Source organism: Gopherus evgoodei, chromosome 6 (assembly GCF_007399415.2).
Source record: "Gopherus evgoodei ecotype Sinaloan lineage chromosome 6, rGopEvg1_v1.p, whole genome shotgun sequence".
Classification (NCBI taxonomy): Eukaryota; Metazoa; Chordata; order Testudines; family Testudinidae; genus Gopherus; species Gopherus evgoodei.
The window spans coordinates 57816111-57838689 of record NC_044327.1 but is presented as its reverse complement, the minus strand read 5'-3'; the positions used below and the strand labels follow the sequence as shown (position 1 = coordinate 57838689).

General features: G+C 39.2%; 1 protein-coding gene across 1 annotated transcript in view; it reads right to left on the bottom strand.

Moving 5' to 3' along the window:
- The window catches only part of ZNF608 (zinc finger protein 608), a 107560-nt gene extending 87404 nt beyond the window's left edge, over window positions 1-20156 (bottom strand). Inside the window, 2 exon segments of the mRNA XM_030567469.1 lie at window positions 17492-18553; window positions 19436-20156. Of these exon segments, the coding sequence (XP_030423329.1) occupies window positions 17492-18379 (888 nt within the window). The 5' untranslated portion in view covers window positions 18380-18553; window positions 19436-20156.
- Between the last annotated feature and the right edge of the window lie 2423 nt (window positions 20157-22579).

Sequence of the window (22579 nt, the reverse complement as noted above, 5' to 3'; positions counted from 1 at the left end):
CATATGATGTCAACGCTCCTTGTAGCGAGTACATATCAGATAATAGACTGTAGTTTTAATGTTCCAAAAAAAAAAAAATATATATATATATATATATATAGATATATATATATAGATATATATATATATCCCTTCCATTGCCAAGGAACAAAACCTAGACTTTATACCCATATACAAATATGCATATAATTATGCCACACATAACAGATCATTTCTCAGATTACATTTAGGGCTCAGTTCTGCTCCTAGTGAGTCAGTGGCTGTGTTGCGAATGCTTCCAAGATCAACCCTTAAATGCAGTTTGAAAAATGGCCTGTGAGTTGGAGTATAACTTTATATCTATAAATAAAGAGACGACACACCCCAAAAGACATATATATATATATATATATATATATATATATATATATATATATATATATATATATATATAGGTAGAAGCTAATATTGAAAACACAGTCTTAATAGGAAGCCTGTTCATACCTTAATCCTGTAGTAGACTATAATTTTGTTAAATTCAAGTACTTCTTTAATAACACACATCACTGACTATTTCCCTTATGTGTTTATTTGTAACAGAATTGAGAGGAGAAATGTTTAAAATTATAACAATAGACAGTATTCCATTAAGAAGATTATGTTAAGTGAAAGTTAAGGTTGCATAGCTAAGCTCTCAGAAGTCAGAAAATGCCACAATTAAGGTCACATGTACAACTTTTTCTCCTTGCAAGTATACAATATTTCAATTATCTCTCAAATGCAACAGAATATGATAAATTTTTTCTATATCTTAGATCTTGTCAGCATACAAACTTGCACTGGTTTAATTAACACAGTTTAACTAAAGTCTTGCAAACCCCTGCATGGACACTATTTCAGTTTTAAAAGGTTGTATTTAAAATTAATTTAAGATAAATCAGAATCAAGTTTAAACAGAAATAAGAGTTCCCATACAACCTTTTGCACCAGTTAAAGTCAACTGATTTAAAATCACCCCTTAAATTAAACCAGTGCAACTGCATGTAAATAATCCCTTATGTGTAACATCTTCTAGTACTGAATACCACATCGAGTCTGGTGGACAAACAGAATTCATAAAACTGATTTTTATGGAACAGTGACAGCAGCTAAGGCTGCAGCACAGTTTTTTTAAGGTTGAAATTTTCAAAGCTGTATGAAAGATCTGAATGCCCAATTCAATTCCCTTAAAGGTGGCTTTGAAAATCCCACCCTAAAAGTAGACAGAAAAATGTATTTACATAACATGCTACAGATTAAGAGTAACAGCTGAGAGTACCAGCCAAAATTCGCTGAAATATTTGGATCAAGTAAGGCTTTGGCTACACTGGCGCTTTACAGCGCTGCAACTTTCTCGCTCAGGGGTGTGAAAAAAAATCCCCAAGTGCTGCAAGATACAGCGCTGTAAAGTGCCAGAGTAAACAGAGCCGCAGCAAGCTAATCCCCGTGAGGAGGTGGAGTACCTGCACAGCGCTGGCGCTGCGACCACACTCGCACTTCAAAGCGCTGCCACGTTTTGAGTGTAGCCAAGCCCAAAGGCCCTAATCTGTAAACAGGCCTGAACAGAGCCCCAGTGAAGCTCTATCTGGCTGCAAGGATCATGCCCATGCAGATCTGATTTAAGCCCCAGTTCAGCAATTATCTCAAAAGTCAACTGTTTCATCCTCCAAATTGTAGCCAAGGAATTGTGCACAGTGGCTACACATGGAAGCAAATTAGTTTACTGCCTCCCTAATTCAATGCCTACCTCAGGCAACATCTTCAGTATTATTTACTTCAGCTTAACTACCTCTCTGCCAGCAGGTCATCAGACTACTGTGAAGGAATCAACCCCTTTGTCCTCAGGTGTTTTAAGCTTCCTTGGGTCTCAGCAGGCTGCAGAATGTCAGCTCTCTTGCGTAAAAACACAATGGAAAAAAAAGCACTTGAGTTTTACTGTGAGGATAGGTAAGGTGTATAGCACTGACCTTATCTAGTTTACTGCTTGGTAAAATTAAAACCACCTTATCTTCACTGTGTTTTTACCTCAGCTTAGCTCACACATGCTAATTACCCCAAGGTTTTTTTTAAAAAAAATCCTTCTTAAATGGTAGAGACATCGCTTTATAAAACTGTTAATGAAAGAGGTATTAACTACACACCTTTAGTAAAAGCTTCACTATGCAGCTAAATTAGCCATGCTCACGTGCAACATTGCTTCCCTTCATTCTGAATGTTGCTAAAAAAATTCATACCACCTACTCTATACATGCCCAAAGTGTGTTTTTTGATAGGCTCATAAGTCAGTCAAATCAGAACAATTTTCACTGAAACACTCAGTGATATTTTCAGTAAGGGCTAGCCTAGCTATCTGATTTATCACCACGGATGTTTTAAAAAAGGATGCTTAAAAAAGTGGAAAGGGATTTTTTTTTCTGATCCACTCTCTCATGCTCAAAAGTAGCTAATCAAATTTTTTGCTGAAAGTGTCCATAGTGGTGGTGCTGGGATGGGGGTGGGAGAAAATCATCTTTAAACCACTAGGAGAATTTCAGCTGAAAAGGTGACAGTTTTGTAACTGAAAAAACCAGATGTTTAGAATGGAAACATTAAGCAATCTTTAATATAGAGGTTAATGCCACTTCTGTTACAATGCTTTCTTGCCTTTGAGCTTTAAACCAATGAGTCACAAAAATGATATCCTGAAATTCACAAGCCACCAGTCAACTGGTCTTTTTAAAAAAATTATATCAATAAAGCAATAACCACAGGCCTTTCTGACCACTAGCACTGGCCACAAATGAACTAAATTATTGTGCAAATGGGTCTTGTTTCAACTCTTTTTTTAAGCTTCTGTGAAGAGGCCAAATTGCATTTCAGGCAGACAGGTTAAAGAGAATGTATTATGTTTGTTCAGATTAGCAGAGGCATTTCTCCCTCTCTCTCTCTCAAATTCAGGCAAACAAAAGAGGCAAGCTCTTCTTGCCAACAACTGGTGCCCCTTAGCTGGAAGTAGCTCGAGTTGTCAGGTTCCTGTCAGACTGCAAAGGCATACCGACACTTCCCTTCCCCCACCCTTTTGTTGTTTTTAAATATGTGCACTTTGCTCAGCAGTCCTCACCATTAAACAATTCATTTTTTCCTTGCCTTTTCTAGTTTAGGAGGGGGTAAAAATAGCAGAAGATGGTCACAAAATATAAAGCCAGACATTCATTTCCTGTACCTCAGTGTCTCATTCTTTCACCTCCTTGTCCATAGGATTTGGCTACCAAATAGGTCTTAATCTGTAAACAAATGATTTGCTCTACAATTAAACCATTCATTTCTTTTTCCTTTCTGTGGCTGCTTGGCTGCTGTCCAATGCGGAGGTTCATAGGTTCTTCTGTTATTTAGTGCTCATGATGGTTAAAAGGCAATAAGCTCATTTAGAGTTTATAAAACTATAAGCCATCAACAAAAGCATTTAATGCTTCTCAGAAGCACCATGGCTTTTGCCTGCAAAATTAATAATATTTTGAAGTGTGCTGGCCCTGGTTATTCACTCTGGATTTCTTTAAGTCAGTTATTGTATATTGTAAATACATGCATTCCACTTGAATTTTAATTGTCTGTGCACTTTCTTCTTAACAATTGACAAATCATAGCAAATGCAATTCATCCTGGAATTAGTATTGAAGCTCAGAGACTTCTGACGTTTCATTTTAAAAAATAATGTTGCTAAAGCATTTCACAATGTGTGTAAATATTGTTTCCTCATAAAAAGATGATGTGCAACATTGGAGGTTACTGGAGTAAACAAAATAAAAAAAATTATGTTAGGTTTCCAATCTTTATATCAGGAGTCTCATATCAAAGCTTTATGATCCAAGAGAAACTGAGTAATATCAAGGTCATCTTCCTTTGCCTCTATTTTAACCATTTCCTGGTGAATGAAAATCACTTCTCTGAAGATTTTGCATGAGCCCAAAGATATTGCATATATGTGTGTATCTACAGTCATGTTTATATGAACTTACAGAAAAGAGAGTGTGACGGTTATATGCTACTACATGTGTAAGGTAGCTAATGAAATTTAATTATTTTTTACATTTTCCTGTCCATAAATAATAGCATTGTTGATAGTGTACCAATAGCTACATTTACAGGTGCAAATCTCATTTAGAAATGACAGGTACTTAGCAATATCAACTTCAGCAATTTACTTTCAATGAAATTCTGCAAGCCTATTTAAAGTCTATTACAGCTGCTGACATCAATCTGCCAAGCTGCAGAGTGCTAAGCTCTACTAAAGATTTGCACCTATAAATTTAGCAATCGGTATACTTGAGTGAAATAAACAGCATTTCTCCAGATATGCTACTAGAGATATAATACAGTGAAGTGGAAATGCAATATGGTGGGAATGTCAATTGGAGTTTTGCCTCAACAAGGTCTACACATTCAGGTTGTCTAGAGTTTTAGGTTCCTGTGTTTCCCCCAATCCCAAATGCCACACAAATTAAGGTGTGGTTCTGAAAGTCTTTATGGCACTAATTCCTACTCATCCAAGTGGTCCTATGATAATGGGAGTAGTCCTAATTTTACTACTCACATGAGTATAAGTACTGTTGTCAGAAAAGTTTGCAGGATCGCATCCTGTCCATTACAATATACATTTAAAAGGAATACACTCACATTTTAATTAGCCATATCTATTCTAATCTTGCCAACACGAGGAAATCGGATGAATCTAAGACTCTTCCTCCACCAAATAATTACTCTTAGCTGACAGATGGAAGAAGAGTAGAAGAAAATAAGCTTTTCCTGCACAATATCTTAAATCTGCAGAAAAAAAGATTTGTGGGTTGATCCCCCACAGGATCAGAATTCTTATATTTTGAATTGGCAAGATAATTATAAGTAAGGAGATAAAACTAGAGCAATTTCTTTTTATGTCTTCTGCATATGTACTACATTTTCCATAATCTCAGAACGCTGGGAAGGTTTATCGGTAGGGTTTTTAAAAATTCAGAGGGCATCTTTAAATCTATGCTAAATATTAGAGTTTGAGGAAAAATGTAAACCTTGCAAGTCACTTGAAAACAGTTGGCAAATCCAAGGGCTCAAAAAATAAATATTCAAGAGCATTAATTTGTTTCTAGATGTGTGCGTGCAAGTAAAACAGCAGTCATAATGTGGAAATTTCAGTCACATTTTGCAACTAATTGGAAGCAGATTAGACTTCTGCCTCAGGGGAACATTGTCAAACTAGAAGCTGGAGCAAATGAAGAAAGAGGTGAAAGCATCGTGAAGAGCTGACAGATTTACAGTGCTCAAGGCAATAAACGGATACTAGATGAAAATGAATGTGCTTCACTGTACTGCATGCAGTTCTCTCAGTCATATCTCAGCAATAACAGCATACAGCTATGAAACTTATTTTCAGTGGAGCAGGTAGAAAAGGGAAGTGTAAGAGTGCAAAGTATATATTCAGATAATGTAAAAAAAAAAAACACCACACAACAGTTGTCAGAGACATAAATCAAATTATTAACTTAAGGTCCTATTCTGCAATTTATATGCATGTTGAGTAGTATTTACTAATGCAAGTAATCCCAGGGACAACTAATGTGGGAAACTGCTACTCAGTGTGACTAAGGATTGCAGACTCAACATGACCAAGTGTTGCAGAATCAGGCTCTTCATGGAAAAAAATAAGAGCAGATTTTTTTCAAAAAAATACTAGCAATGACAAGATAACCTGGGGACAGATAAATCAGAGTTCCAAATGTCAGTGGGAAAAATCTATTTAAAAGAGTGAGGGGGATAGAGGGGAAGAACAAAAAAGAAATACACCAATTATGATGGATAGTATAGCAATGTTGTAATGGAAACAGCTGCCTGCCTTCTACTTCAGTGTCTGGCATCTGCTGAAGCATCATGGGAAAGGCTGATGAAGGATTTGGACAAAGAATGTAAATGTACACAACTGGCCAAAAGTAGCTGGATTCTGAAAAGCTTAGTGGCTATATTTTTTTAAAAAATAGCATGTTTTTATATTTTGTTTTATTTTTTTAACAGCAACATTAATATTATCCTAGTTATATCAAATTATACCTTCATACCAGCTAAAAGAGTAGGGAATCTGAATTTCTTTTTCTATAGTAATTGATGATGTGAAGCAATAACATAAGATATGACCGAAATGAAATAATTTTTCTCAACGTCCAGATCTCAGCACAATTTAATCTTCATGTGTAGATCACATAACATTCGATCAAGGGAGAATTAGTAAATTAATACTCAAATATACTCCAGGTGTATCTTTCATATATCTTCAGGAAAAAAAAATAAACTAACAACTTCTTAGATATTTGGCCAATCTTATTGAAAACTTCCAACATCACCACTGACTCCCGTTGAGAAAAGGGGTCAATTTCTGATTTGTTTGTGTGTCTAATTTTCATTCTTTGTTGCTAAGATATAGATCTAATTTAATTTCCCTCCCCCCAAAAGAAAAACAGGCAATGACATGAAACCCAGAAACACACAACTACTGCTGATGCTCTACAGTTATAAGCTTATAATAAAGTCCAGATTTGATAGTATTATCCATGTACTGTGGCAAACCACACACAAATAAACAGTTCTCCATGAAGAATAGAAACCCAAAGACCAAACCCTTCCAATTCAAACATTATTGTTGCTTTTAACATGAGCCATCCATAAAAATCAGCCAAGGAGTTGACAGGAAATCCAAAAATAATTTGGTCTGGCCCTCTGCACTGCGTGAAAGGAGGTTACAAGTTGCTTTGACTCTTCCAAATGGTTGAGGTGGAAGAAACAGCAAAAAACCTATAAAATCTAAGTTTATTTAACAAACACCTATCGTACTACTGCTCTGATAGACTCAGAACATTTTCTAGCATAGGTCATTATAGCATAGCTGAAATATCACTGAAGGTGGTTTTTGAATGGATTATGCTTTTGGATAGAAAGAACTTAAACAAAACCTCTGAATTAAGCCAATGGCTAATGTGAAAGACTAACAGTATGCAAAATTAAATTGTATAGTGTGAACAGCTAAAGAGGCCAGATGTGTGTCAAGCTTTCCTGGGAAACTGATCCTAAACTTGGGAGGTTTCTTTAATCAAAAGGATGAAAGAAGGTAACTTCTAGGAGTTTACAAAAGTGTGACCAATTGGAGCTTAGTCTTCTGTTGCTAATTGAAGCATAAAAAAAGAGCCAGTCTCTTAGAACCAACTACAAACATATACGTTTTATATTCCATTGCCACATGATAAAAACCAGAATCAAGCTAACTAGTAGAAAGTTGACTGGCAACCAAAGACCAAGCTATTATTTCAAACTGTCATGGGAAGGCAATAAAATTGCTACCAGCTCTCCTCAAGTTACCCTTCAATAAAAAGAAGCCATCAGGGAAATAAAAGGAAAAGAAAACACATCAAAACCTTTAAAGTTCCTTTAAGTAAAATTATACTTCTGTGGCACAATGCCATCTGCTTCCTGGTTAACATAATGAGACAATACCACAACCTGAACATCAGCTTTTTAAAATTGCTACACAAATATATAAATATAATCAATACTGTGTATTTTCATCTGTGCTTTTAACTGTAAAAGCTGCATTCACACAGTGTGATTGGAATATACTTAAAATGTCCCTGTGGGCACATATTTCTTATGTTACTGGTTGACTGTGAAGGTTCCCAGGAGGCAGAAAGCGCAGTTGTCAAGCAGGGATAGTTCCTATGAATAATATTCAGAATGAGAGGACATAAAAATTAGAAAAAAAGTTAAATAAAAAATCAAGAACAATTTCATTGTTCACAATAATTATTTTTTCCACACAAGTGTCTGTAGCCATGAGTCAGAAAGGATTTCTTGTCAAGGATTCAAAATTCACCTAAAGCATTGCGCTTTTTTTTAGGTTTACTAGGAAAAATAACTTCAAATTTAAATGGACACCAGCTTTGGTTTGTAGAGTCTCTGAAGACATTGTGTATGCAAATTGCTGGAAAAGGTGACATCTTTCTTTTCAGGTTTAGTAGTATTTGCCTACCTAGATTAAATAAGAATACTAATATTATTAAACTTCTCTCACACTAGAGCGTAATGTATTTTTAATCACAGAGTTGACCCAGGATTTTAGCACTTGTAAGGGACACAAACACCAAGACTGTGCAGCCTGAAGTGTAAATCCAAGCAAGACCGACATCACAATTCACCACATGCATCTGTAAGTTAACTGATCTATTCCCAAAGGTATTTTAATCAAAATTCAACAGCCACAGGAGAAAAGTGCCTATCTCCCCTCTTGATTTTGCTTTCAATTTTCTCTTCTACAAAAACAAAATAAAAACAAAAATACAAACAAACTCAATTGTCAGTCACACCACTCTGAATAGTTTTACAACCTTTCTTCAAGTGTAAATGCTTTGTTCCAATTGCCAAGGACCATTTACTCTGAATTAAAGAGAAACTGCAACTGAGGCCATGTCTACATCTAAAATTTTGCAGCGCTGGTTGTTACAGCTGTATTAGCACAGCTGTATAGGGCCAGCGCTGCAGAGTGGCCACACTTACAGCAACCAGCGCTGCAAGTGGTGTTAGATGTGGCCACACTGCAGCGCTGTTGGGCGGCTTCAAGGGGGGTTCCGGGACGAGAGAGCAAACCGGGAAAGGAAACCAGCTTCGCCGCGGTTTGCTCTCTCGGTCCCGGAGCCACCCAGCAAACCGCAGGGAAGGAGACCTGCTTGCTCGGGGTTCCGGGACGAGAGAGAGCAAACCGGGAACGCCGCGGTTTGCTCTCTCGGTCCCGGAGCCAGCCAGCAAACCGCAGGGAAGGAGACCTGCTGCTCGGGGTTCCGGGACCGAGAGAGCAAACCGGGAACGCCGCGGTTTGCTCTCTCGGTCCTGGAGCCACCCAGCAAACCGCAGGGAAGGAGACCTGCTTGCTCGGGGTTCCGGGACCGAGAGAGCAAACCGGGAACGCCGCGGTTTGCTCTCTCGGTCCCGGAGCCACCCAGCAAACCGCAGGGAAGGAGACCTGCTTGCTCGGGGTTCCGGGACGAGAGAGCAAACCGGGAACGCCGCGGTTTGCTCTCTCGGTCCCGGAGCCAGCCAGCAAACCGCAGGGAAGGAGACCTGCTTGCTCGGGGTTCCGGGACCGAGAGAGCAAACCGGGAACGCCGCGGTTTGCTCTCTCGGTCCCGGAGCCACCCAGCAAACCGCAGGGAAGGAGACCTGCTTGCTCGGGGTTCCGGGACCGAGAGAGCAAACCGGGAAAGGAAACCAGCTTCGCCGCGGTTTGCTCTCTCGGTCCCGGAACCCCGAGCAAGCAGGTCTCCTTCCCTGCGGTTTGCTGGGTGGCTCCGGGAACGCGAGAGCAAACCGCGGCGAAGCTGGTCTCCTTTCCCGGTTTGCTCTCTCGGTCCCGGAACCCCGAGCAAGCAGGTCTCCTTCCCTGCGGTTTGCTGGGTGGCTCCGGGACCGAGAGAGCAAACCGGGAAAGGAAACCAGCTTGATTACCAGAGGCTTCCTCCTTCCACGGAGGTCAAGAAAAGCGCTGGTAACTGTCTACATTGGATTACCAGCGCTGGATCACCAGCGCTGGATCCTCTACACCCGAGACAAAACGGGAGTACGGCCAGCGCTGCAAACAGGGAGTTGCAGCGCTGGTGGTGCCCTGCAGATGTGTACACCTTCAAAGTTGCAGCGCTGTAACTCCCTCACCAGCGCTGCAACTTTCTGATGTAGACAAGCCCAGAGTGATTAGTGCAACCTCCGCTATAGCACAGCGCAGTTCAACTAGCAATTCACTGCTTGCACTTGACTGCTGATTTTTCATAGGTAAGATTAAAGAATACATCTGATTTAAAATCTGAATGCTTCAGATGAAGATTTACACTGGCATGTTCTGAAACGACCAATAGGACACATTTATCAACTATTCTGTTCTAAATGTATTTTTCAATGCAGTGAAAATGGCTTAGAAGTTTGACAAGCCCTGAAAAAAGGGAACTATGGCTTCTGTAATAAAAACCAAAAGTAGTCATTGCTAAATTCTAAATAGCCATTTATACTGTGTATTCAGATAATCCTCTAAAAGTAATGAAAAGGAAACAAACACAAGTTTGCAATCCTTAGTTATACAGAAATATTCTCTGTTTTTCCTATCTGTGTATAAATACAATTGCTAAATTATGCTTATTATTTAAAAATCTTAACAAGTAAATATACCAATGCTGACCTGAGATTTCACCATAAATAGGCCAAATCCTCAACTGGTGTAAGGGAATCAATAGAGCTACACTGTCTAAGGAGCTGGCCTGGTGTTCCTAATTTAAAAGGGGGAACGGCACAAATAAGAACCTGGACAATCTCACCAACCCTTCATAGAAATGTAGTGATGTGTTGAGGATTCTGGCTAGCGTAAGTGTATGTTATGACATTATATAAGTATTGTGTAAAGCTTGTATTGTGCTTAATGGATTAAGTGCAGAATAACCTGATGCTCCCATTTGATAAATCTCTCTACAGACTTTGTCCAACAGATTCTGAATTATCCCAGCTAGTAGGCAAGAGATAATCTGAAGTACTACAAAAACTTGATTATACTCATGGAGACCAATTGAGTACCATGGAACAAGTCAGGAAGATGCATTACTGATTACTGCTTGAGCTATGCAGGGGAGTAAAACAGAGCAACAGAGATTCAATAACTTTATTTAGAGGGCTAGTATGCAGCTGCCTAAATAGCTGTGAAAGAAGTCTAGCCTGCCCGTGAGATAGTGGAAACTCCTGCATGTATACAGAGTTTGTGTGTCAGTCCCAGGACCTGAAGAAGAGCTTTGTTTAAACTTGAAAGCTTGTCTTCCTCACCAACAGAACGTGGTCCAATAAAATATATTACTTCCCGCACTTTGTCTAACTCCTACATGTTATTTTGCTCAAACCAATCATTTGTTCACGTATCAACCTTGATGGCTTGGGTCAAGAGTCTGGCAGGAATCTTGAGTAAGGTCTGATAAGCATCAGTATAGTGCATGCTTAGATGCCACATGCACCAGTAATACCATGCCAAAACACGGTATGCAAGATGAAAAATTATATAGTTAGGGTTTGAGTTGCAAAGAAAGTACATGTACAGTGTATCTAGGCATTACTTACACAATATGCATCTTTTTAGCTGCACTCTGCCTAATTTCATATTTGCCTGCAGCCTCTTATACCTATATTTCTTTATAGCATTCACTCTAACCTTCTGTTGCAACCCTTCCTGGGTCAATTCTTGCAACTTTTACTCACACATGAAGTCCCTACTTATATTCATAGTCTCAGTGGCTTCAAGGGAAATAAAGATTACATGATAGAGCACTATATTTGGATCACTTCCATCCTTGCTCAAGCATGGGCACCAGAAAAATGATGGACTTGTGTCTTCTGATTTCCCACCTCTACTTCTCAAAGGATTTTGCCAAGTGCTCCTGGAGCACAGTGCCTACTTTATCTCTCAACTTGATCTCCAAATGACTGTTACACAGAAATCTCAACCTGCCAACCTGCAGCATGCCCTCTTTTTGGTTTCAGAAACTGAAGCAAGTTGGAAGTGCACAGGAGATGCATTAGAACCAGCCAGGCACTGTAAACTTTCAAATAGAATAGATTTGCCTTTGCTTCACAGAACACACTTACCTTCTCAATGGAAGTAGTGAGCAAGAGGCCTGCTCCTACAGATAAGGAGCAGACCTATCCATTCTTGAGCGACATCAAGCTCGCAGCTTTCTAACAGGTATTATTAAGTTCCGTCACCCCATAACACCTTTCAAGTCTTTTCCTTTTTCATAGAGGAATGCAGTTTACACGAACCTAATAAATATATACGTTTTACAAAACACAGAATAAATCCTGCTCCCACTGAAGTCAATGTAACTTTTTGCCTGAATAAAACAAGCAGCATTTGGCCTCATATCTAGTTTTACAAATACAAATCACAAGGATAACACAGTCCAAATGCTTAACATCCAAAAGACATGTTCAATTAATGGAAAGCAAGCCACAGATTCTCATATAGATGTCAATATTATACAGCCTAGAGCTGGCATCTTTTAAAAACTAGGTCACACATTTCTTAACAAAACAAAACAAAAAAAAAACACACTAGTTTTAGCATGCAAAGAAACTAGGAGTTTCAGATTTACGATTTAAGTGCTTGTTGGTAAAATAGCTTCCCAATTATCATGCCCCTCACAGGAAAAGCAGGAATGCATTATGTGTTAATGATCACAACCAGGGGTCCATGCTTTACTCTTTTGTCAGAACTATAGCAGATCCTCCCTGCAGCTTCACCATTAACATGTCTGTTTCCTGTCAGCCCACTCAGAGATAATGTCATTTATCTCAGGGCGGCACAAGACCAGTCATTAGCTTCAATAAAAGACCTCAAACAAAAGCCGGATGATGTTTTATCCCAGGCTTATAGTCTGCAGCCAAGAATCTTATTGCCTAACAGTTCAGAATTTAAAAAGGTATCTTTAAAAAAATATATCCAGCTATCAACAATTTTAGGACACTTATTTTAACAGCAAAACCTCTGCATGGAAATTTTTAGTTAATGGTTTTATCACATGCAATTAGGTAACTGATAGGAGCTTACTAAATTTACCCTTCGGAAGGATTTTTCCCTCATTGGGGAAAATTGACAGAATAATTCAAGTTCTAGCTAAACAATGAGATCTTTGAAAAAATGGCCATCATTGTGTTTGCTTGCGGGAGCTGATTCAGTATACTAAATTCTTCAGTGACTGAACTTCTGGAAATGTCTTTAAATAAAAGTGGAACTGGTTAAAATATACGTACAAACATGTGTTTTCACAGTCTTGCTTGTATTATTGCAATTCAGAAAGTTTCTATAAAGTTCCAGGTGAACTTTTAAAAATAATTTAAAAAAAAAAAGTCAAAATATGAGTAAATCTCAGCTATTCAATTTTCGTCTTTATGTTGAAAACTAGGAACAGATGGTACTTTCCATGTTACTTGACTCTGGTTATTGAACACCTCTGTGGTTAGGGGGAATTTTGCTTAGCACTTTTAACATATATTTCATTTATTGGACTATAAAATGCTATTTTGGAAAAACAAGTCTTTATATAACTCTAATTAAAACAATCTTGCAGCGAAACCATTTAACGTAAAGAACATGCTTAACCTCATGACATCTGGACAATCAATCCTTTCCTTTTTAATGGGTATTTATGAAGTTATTAAAATTGTAAAATTACTGATGTCCTAAGTGAAATATAATTTGCCTGTAGTTCAGAATAACCTCATCACCGTCAATACTTTGTGATATAAACATTCTAAACCACCTTCAATTGTTTTAATGCTACTTTAGCCTTGCACAGGAATTCAAAAGCAAAGCTGGTCATACATATTCTCAGAGGTCAGCAAGTTCACACAGAAAGTTTTCCTCAGCCAAAGGGCAACACCTCTTCACCCTGCTCAGAAAGCATTGTCACACTACTAGACAGCACTACAGCACATTAGAACCTTGAGCTGTGCTTATTGTTAGACACCCATAGTCATCAATGATTTTAACAGCTAAATCCCTTCAAAAAACAGTTTGCTATCAAACAACAATGGACTTTGTTCTTTAATTACAGCAAGTGACCTTTCTGCCCTTTTATTTCACAGTGAATAGACTACACCCAAGAAGTAGTGTTTGTAAGGCGCAAAATATACGGAAAACATATCTCTATAAACTCATTAATCAGAACATGTTCTTCAGCAATTTACAAGCACTTATAAAATGTGCATAGAATTCCCTGATTAAGTGTAAAACTAACAGCTATACAAGAAGAATAAAATAAATGATACCAGTCACATGTGGGTTAATTCACTGAAGACAACGTTCAGATGTGAAATATCGTCTTAATGAAATAAAATAAACCAATACAGGAGAAGTAAATTCCATTCTGGAATATTACCAGACTTATTAATTTTAAAGATGGAAGACAGCTAAAATGTTGCTGTAGACTTTCTGTATTTTCCTCCCACCCTAAACAAACAGAAGGTTTTCATAACCCATGCTTAATATTCCCATGTTTTAGGGTCTGTTGTGAGGCCCCACACACAATAAACAAAATCTAGGACATAACACTACTGATAATCTGAACATTTCTCAGTGTAAGAGCAATTAAAATTACAAAAGTGTGTAATATGGGTGACGTGTACATGTTGACCAACATTTACGGAATAATTGTGCTTAAAAAAAATAATAAAGGGTAGAGAAAGGGGACAGGTTTTAACACCAAAAATCTTAGGAGTGGTTAGCCTACCTGTCAAATCTACCTATTCAGATGTGTCACTGGTGGCTTAACCACAAAATAGGCTTCATGAATATAGCTCAAACATCTTAGAATTACAGCATACTTTGACTTTATCCACATATTAGGGGAATGGCGACTTTTACAACATTCTTGTGGTTTCTGCATAAAAGAGCCAGCAGAACACAGTCATTGATTTAATTAGAGTTCATGAAATCCAATTTATCATGTTTTACATGACTTTCTGCAGTAAGGAAACAGAATAAACAGACCAAAAATAGACATTTGAGCATACTGTGAAAATTAAACAGTGACTGCAACTCTTGGGAATCTGCTCCAAGCTTTTAACAAAGAGTAAACAAACACAATAAAATATCCTCCAACACTATACAAAGAAACTCAGGTTTTAAATTTGTGGACATTAACTAATTTGTATCTGACAAGACATTATTCAAATTTACGAGACAACTCATTCATAAACATTAAAACAAATGGAAATTGATTTTAACAGCCAGGCTTGAAAATTATATAGTTATCTAGGGTCACAATGGTGCTTTTGGGGCATGTCACATCTATAGATGCAAGTGTGTATAGCCAAAGCAGAAAAAAAACTATTCAATCTTAAATCCCTAAAAAAATTCTCTTGAATGATTTGCAAGTCTTTTTTAAAACTGAAGTTTCATTGATAGTATTACAGGCTGAATCTAAAATTGCAACCAATGTCTGCTGTGAGTTCTATTTTCATATGCCAAGTAGGAGACGTTCTTTAAAGAAATTGCTCTCTGGAGTGAAACACTAAGGGATGTTGTTTAAAACTGTAAGCCAGCACACCAGTGTGATAGACAATGGCCAGCACTGCAGGACTCTAACGTGTGAAGCCTATATTAACGTCACTGTGTGCCAACAGCAGTGGGTGTTAGTGGAATTGCAAGCTCTGAGAATTCTACAAAGCCAAGAGCTGGAAAATAAGGTGTACCTTTGGCTCAAAACTATTCCTAACATGTTTGTTCTTAATTTACCTATTATCCCATTTACATTACACTGACTGAAGATTGCTTGCATGTATATGAATTCATTCTTCATACAATTTCCTGTGAGACTAGAGTGAAAAGAACACAAAAACTGAGAAACCACACTACTCTGTAATCTCTGTTGCCATGACAGCAAGCCTTTGAGATACTGAAATGTTCAGATTGCCAGCTAAACAAAATTGTTGAATGTGAACATTTGGCTGAAAGATTAAAAGGCTAAGGGGGTTGCAAAAGGGCAGTATCTCCCACATTCCAGGCAGCCACTGAATCCAATCAAATGGCTCTGACTCTTTAACCACAACCATTGTGAAGACTGGATTAGGGCAATTTATCTAGATAGTTAAAGCAGATTAGAGAACTGCAATTTGAAGACTACTGGTAACAAAAGTAAATGCCTACTGTATGTACTAAATTAGTAAAAGACCATGGGATTTTAGCACACCTTTCAGAGTGAACAGAGTGAATCAGAGTGCAAATTTACACCTGTGAATTAATTAAAGCAACCTAGTTTCTCCCATCTGTATTTAGAAAAGTCAAAACAGATTCAAGAGTCTTGTATGAGGAGCAAATTTGAATTTCATATTTGTAGGTATTTTTTCACGTTTAGGATACTATATCTAGAGGTCAATTTGAATGATCTTTACATTTCCTTAACATATTTAATGTCACAACCCACAAAGTCTAATCCTATCAATAGGCCAAGAGTTTGTTGAAACATTACACAATCTTAAACATCTGCAATGACACACAAAAAGAGGCTCATAATATGTTGTAAACAGCATAAATTTTTCCAAGGACTTCAATCCATCTGGACTCTGGTAAACAACTCTGGACACTTAACACCAGCCAGAAAGTTTTCCCATCACTTAGAAGTCAGTCAGGGAAGTTGTAAAGGCAGGTAATTTAAGAACAATTCCAGACAATCATGCCACAAGCTAATACCCTTAAGGTTTTGGTTGGGTGGGTGGGGAGGAAGGAGGTGTCTTTGAGAAGGTGTCTTTGTTTAACCCAACCTGTAGAATTCATTTGACTCAATTATGGACCAACAATAGCCCCCTAGATCCTAGAGAAGAAACCTTCTGCCCTCTGGATAGAACAATTGCTGCTGACACTAGAACCTGCCTGAAGGAGCAATAACAATAGCCAAGAAAACCAGCTCTCTCCCCACCCTCCGCTAACAATACAAGGCCATTTATTCTTAGAGAGAGCATCCTTTATGCATTAACAGAAAGGAAAAGGGAGAAAACACACACACACACACACCACTTGATTTCTTTCACACATTTCAACCACTCAGCAAACAAGAAGTTCACAGCCAAGAACCTATAGGGCTCAGATAAGAAAGACTGCCTTGACAAGAGAACAGTGTTCCCCCACATATGAGAGAAAGGTATTTTGTAGATATATCACAGTACAAGGTGCACTCCCCTCCCCCAACTCCCTTCCTCCAGGCCGATTATTACAGGCACTGAGTGTCTTCTGGCTCAGTGCTGAGGTCTCTTGGCTGCTGTAAACACAAGAGCCCCCCAATACCAAAAAGACCCCTGACTAGAGTGGATGAAAGAGCCAATGTATTTACAAATGCATCTCTCCTCCCTGTCTCAATCTAAACTCTAAAGAGAAAGGTGGAGAGAAAGGATGTGAATTTCCTTTCCACCTTGGCAGAAGGAACATCCGCTTTTATACTAGAGTGCACAATAAAAAGGATAGTAAACAAACCCCAGGCAGCTAGGTCTGAGCCACACACACAAACAAGCCTCCGGTCTGCAAACACGTGTCCTCGGGGGTTGCAAACATGACTTCGGAATGTTACACTAATAACAGCCCCATTAGGAAGGGTCACTTCGAATTCTCCTTCAAAATAAACAAAGGAGGAGACACGACAACACGAAACGCACGTTTAGCCACATTTGGGAGACAGCGGGGATGGGGAAGGAGGGGAAGAGAAATTAAAGACAAGACGAAAATAAGGCTCCAACGTAACAATTTCTGTCTGGGAGTGGGGTTTATACACACGGTTTATATGTATACCACAAACTCATAACACCAATAACAGGAGCCAGGAACACAGCTGCGGGAAGTTTGTAATAAACATGGGGGGGGGGAGATAGCTGGGGGAATAAGAGCTTGTCCTACCTTTTCTGTTTTCAATTTCTTGATTCGCCTGTGGTTCTCCTCCTCCTCCTCTTCCTTCTTTACCAAAATAGAGTTCCCCATTAACCCTGAATCCGGGGCGCTTTTGCTCACCTCCCCCACCGTGGAGGAGGCGCAGTGGAAGGGGCTGTTGCTCCCACCACCGCCTCCCTTGGCCCCGAAGCCATACAGGTGCCCAGAGGGAGCTTGGCTGCTGCCACCCCCACCGTTGGGGTGGCCCTGCTGCAGGTCATGCTGCTTGTCCTTCCTGGATTTCCCCGCATCTTTATCCCGTTTGGAGCCTCTGCTGCCCTGGGTTTTACCTGCTTTCTCCTCTTTGTTTTTCCCGCAAGAGGCAATAGGGTTGTTGTTGCTGGTGTTGTTATTATTGCCGTTTGGGTTGCTGCTCACACTTTGACCCAGTGCTGAATTCATGCCAGTTGCCTCTCCAGGGCGCCCTTGGACTTCCTGCCTCTTGCCAGCACTGCTGATCTCAGGAATCCCATACAAGGCAGCAGAAGGCAGAGATTTATTAGCATCCTTAGAAGTTTTACTCCTTTTCACTTTTGATTTGCTAGTCTCCTTGTGAGAGGAATTCCCTTGGGGGGCAGGGGGCTGAACAGAAGCAAATTTTAGGCCATCAGCTAAGGCTGAGGTAGCATTAGCCCCACTGGAAGCCAGACCCCCACAATCCTTGGAGCTAGTACTGCTGCTGCTGGTGGTGGTATTAGTGGAATTATTCATCTCAAATTTCTGTCTGTCCTTCTCCAAATCGGCGTCCAAATCGATTATTAAATTTCCAACCCCGATTTCCCAATCATCGCCACTGTCGTAAGTATCAACCGCGTTTGGATCCACACCTTTGCATGCAGTGGAAGTGTTCACTGACATCCTGAAGATGAGATCTCTAGAATAAAAATCCGATGAACTTTCCTTTGGAGATGAGGGGACATTCGTTTATCTCCGTGGGGCTTTTCTTTTTAAATTATTATTTATTTAATTCTTCTTATCTTCCTGCCCCTGGTATGTCTAGGTTTATACCCTGAAGTCCAGGTCCACTTTTTCCTGTTAGGAGGGGAAAAGTCGAATATTTCTTGTCTGGATATTACCAGAATATAATACGATTAATATAGGGGGCAAAGGAGAGGGAAAGCAAGATCATTCAGAATTTCCCACGTTTTATTTTGTTTTAAAAGTTGTTAAATAAGAGGCAATTGCTTGAGATTATTTTATAGTGAACATCTTGACTCTAGTTGTATCCCAACATCCATGATCACTCTTAAAAAGTCATGTATCCTATATATAAAAACCCACCCTAACTACATGATTTAAATCCACAAAGTCAGAGATACAGAGTTCGGGCTGGTGACTAGCTGTTGGAGCACATGTGTAAAATAAGCTCCTGGACCACCACTTAGACACAAAAGCGAGAAAGGAAGGACACAGCTTCACTCCTCACTGCATTCCTTGGATTTTGTGGCTTTAAACCAGACCCTTGAAGTTTTGTAACTTTTCTATACTATCTTTTACCCCAATTTTACTTAACCTTGGGGGGTAGGGAGCACAAAGCCTGTTTTTTCATTAACACAAGATAGCTTCCATTAAAAATCAACAACCTATACTTTAAATGGTGCATTTACTTAAGAAATATCCAACTCCATGGGTAAAAAGTGTCTTTTTCTTTTTAAAATATACCCAAGATAATTCTAAAAGCAGTTGTAATGCACTCCTAGGTTACACAATTGCTCAGTCTGTTAAATATAGTATTACAGACTGTACAGGAAACTGATTAAGACATACACTTTAAGTGATCTGCACCAAGGTGGCCTCAATGACCGCAAATGATGTGTGTTTGACAAAGATTAGTTTAAAACGATTTTTAAAGTGATCTAGCCCTTTTACAGTTGACTGTCTCAATATTTATACACATATAGGCATATTGCTTACCTTTAATCCTTTATAATTTTTTAATTAAGCCAGCAAATCAAAATGCTGTTCCCATTCGACTCAGCAACAACTGTGTGCCTCATTTTACTTAAAGAGCAAAGTGATCAAGAAGCAGAAAACAAATAACATCTCAGCCAGTGTAATCGCTCAAAAATATATCTCCCCCCATTTTGGCACACGGATCAGGAGTCCTTTATTTGTATTGGTTTTCCTCCTTTCTTAAAAATGTTGTTCCTCAACTTTACAAGCTGGAAGATAATATTTCACATTCAAAACAGGAGCATCAAGGACCAGGGTTTTTTGTTTGTTTTTTTCTTAACAAGCACCGAGATGTAATAATAATAATAAATAACAATTTTAAAATGTTTTCCAACTTCACATTCCGTCTTCAACTCCAGAGTTCAGAGCCATCCTGATCAGTAAGTAATGATCCCATGAAACAAACCTACAGGCGTCCGGTTGTTACAAGACAGAATGTGCTAACATCGGGATAAATTAGTGAAAGGGAGGAAGGAAAAAAGAAGAAAGGACTGAAAATCTGGGCTGGATTCCGCCTGTTAGTCGGGAAGTGGCATTTTTTTCGCCGGTCCTGACAGATCTGATTTCTTGAACTAACTTAAGGGGGAAAAGGAAGGGGGGAGAATGAGGAGGGAAAGGGGGGGCGGAGAAGAGGGAGGCGGAAATCAGTGTTCTGATAAACCAGTTATCAGAACATTTCGTGGGAGTGGAGGAAAGAGTGTGTTTTAAAATTAAGTAAATCTCCCCAAAGGTATCACCTGGGGATTTTTCCCTCTTTTCTTCTGTATGTTGTAAGAAAATAGCATCCAAATTACAGGGGGAAGGAGGGAGAATCCGGGAGCTCAGGCTAATCAGTCATGTTGCAAGTAATTCAGTAATTAGAGACCAAAAAGATAAAATCGACTTTTGGGTTTTGCTGGACAGATTTTTTCCTTATTGTTTCAGCAAACGTTGCATCGTCTTTTTATTTATTACCCCATGCCTTCATCCCCTTTAAGTCAGATTGTCTCGGTGGTGGCTTAGTATTTTTAATTAGCTGGCGTTTGGAAACTAAAAGCTGTAATGAATTGTTGATGGATTGGAAAGGAGAGTAGGTTTTCTGGAAATGTTAGGGCAGGGGGGGGGGGATGGGCGAGTTACCAACCATCTAAAAGGAGCGATTTTGTTACAGTTCAAGCCTTTCTCATCACGTGACGATCAAGGGCTCAATTGGTTGTCGTGAGAACAAAAATGGATGACAAGCGTATCAAGAAAATACTGATCTGGTCTTTAGGAAAAAAAAAACTTAAGGTCTGTTTCTCTCCCTCCCCCTTCTGCTGCTGGCACAGCTACAAGTTATGAATGTGAAACATTTCTCTCTGCGAACTGGGTCTCTGAAGTTAGGAATGAGTGAAATGTACTGAACACCATGGCACAGCATATGTTTTAGAGAAACACCTTATAAAAGCTTTCCTCGAGTTATCTGCAATTTGTAGTAGTTTAGAGACACAGGACGGGGGAGGGATAGAGAGGTTATTTCAAGGTTTTAATGTCTTCGTATATAAAACATAACTAAACATTTGACGGCTTCAAAGTTAGTCTCCATTCTGAACCCATGGTAGATTCTGTCTGGGGGATGGCTGGCTTTTGGGGGGGGGGAGAAACGGTCATTGCACCACAACATATGGGCGTCACTATCCCCTAATTTAGCATTACATTATTGGTATTAATATGTGACAGAAGCAAAAAAAACCCTCCTGCTCCACTAAAGCTATTTTGTACCCCTAAGGTCCTATTAAAAAGTTGCCTGCTCATTTTTAGGGGGATTGGGTGGAGAGAGAGAAAAAATATGCTGGCTGGCCTGTAGTTGTGTCACTTTGATTTTCCCCTCTTGATTAGTTTAAAAAAAAAAACAACAAGGTAAAAACGCCTCCCTCCCCCCGCCGAGTGCACCGTCAAGTATGATTTGTGTGAGAGGCTACAATGCTTTTCACCCTCACCTTCATATCCCTTAGATAACTCAGCCTACTCGTGGTTTTTTGTTTGCTGTTTTAAAACACAAATAACTAGTTCCTTATTTCAATGCACAAAACTCATAATATTCCCCTTTGCATGAAAAAAAAATCCCCTCTAAGTGCTATAGACACACCACGCAACCGTACTTACGATCTGTATTGGATCGAGTTGACCTTTTCCTTCTAACTGCATTGAGTGTGTTTTTGTTGCAGCCGCTTTTTATTTTTGGAAAAAAAATCTAATTTCTTCAACAGATTTATTGTGTTTGGAAGAAAAGAGCACCAGATTTCATGAACCTTCCTTTTTAAAACAAAATTAAAAAAATAAAAATCCCCCTACACACATACACATACACACACACACACTACACAACAAGCTGGCTTTACTGCAATAGTGAGCAGCAGAAATCAGAACTGGAGAAGGGAGAGTGTGAAGCAAGCACAGACTCTGTACCTGAAAGGGACTTTTCTTTGTTCCCAATGCCCTTTCCCATCTGCCCAATCAAAGACCAGCTTTTATGAAACCGGGCTCTCTGATTGGCTAGCTGCTCCTCTCGGCTTCCGAAGGGGGTGAAAGGGAGAAACACACACGCATACATACATAGAAGCCTTGTATTTTGCAATCCTCAAATTACGTTTAGTGCTACAGCAGGCAGCCTCCTGCTGCAGCAAAATACAAATCATGTTTCCCATTTCAATTATAGCATTATCCTATATAACATTTTATGTCAAGACAACCAAATAGGGAGGCGAGCAGCCCAGCCAACCCTCACACAGTGGGAGGAGGATTTCCTCATTTTCTTTTTAATTTAATTTCAAGGCAGTTTTCAAAGCAATGATGGATGATTTTTCTGTTTCAAAGAGGCAAATTGAAATCTCACTCTGTTTTTAAATGCCCCCTCATTCAAAATTGTAACAGTTTGACACGAAACCGAGAGAGAGAGGCTGTTACATGAGTGCGATCATTTTCATGTTTAGTGAAGGAGAAAAGCAAACAATGTCTTAAGCAGGGGAGGCTCAGCAAAGAACTGGATTCCATTCCTCCCCCTCACCCACCCCTGCGTTAGAGGGACACTCAAGGTACTGCAGCGTGTTCGGTTTGTCCTTATTCCTCAGCTTAACGCCTGTCCCT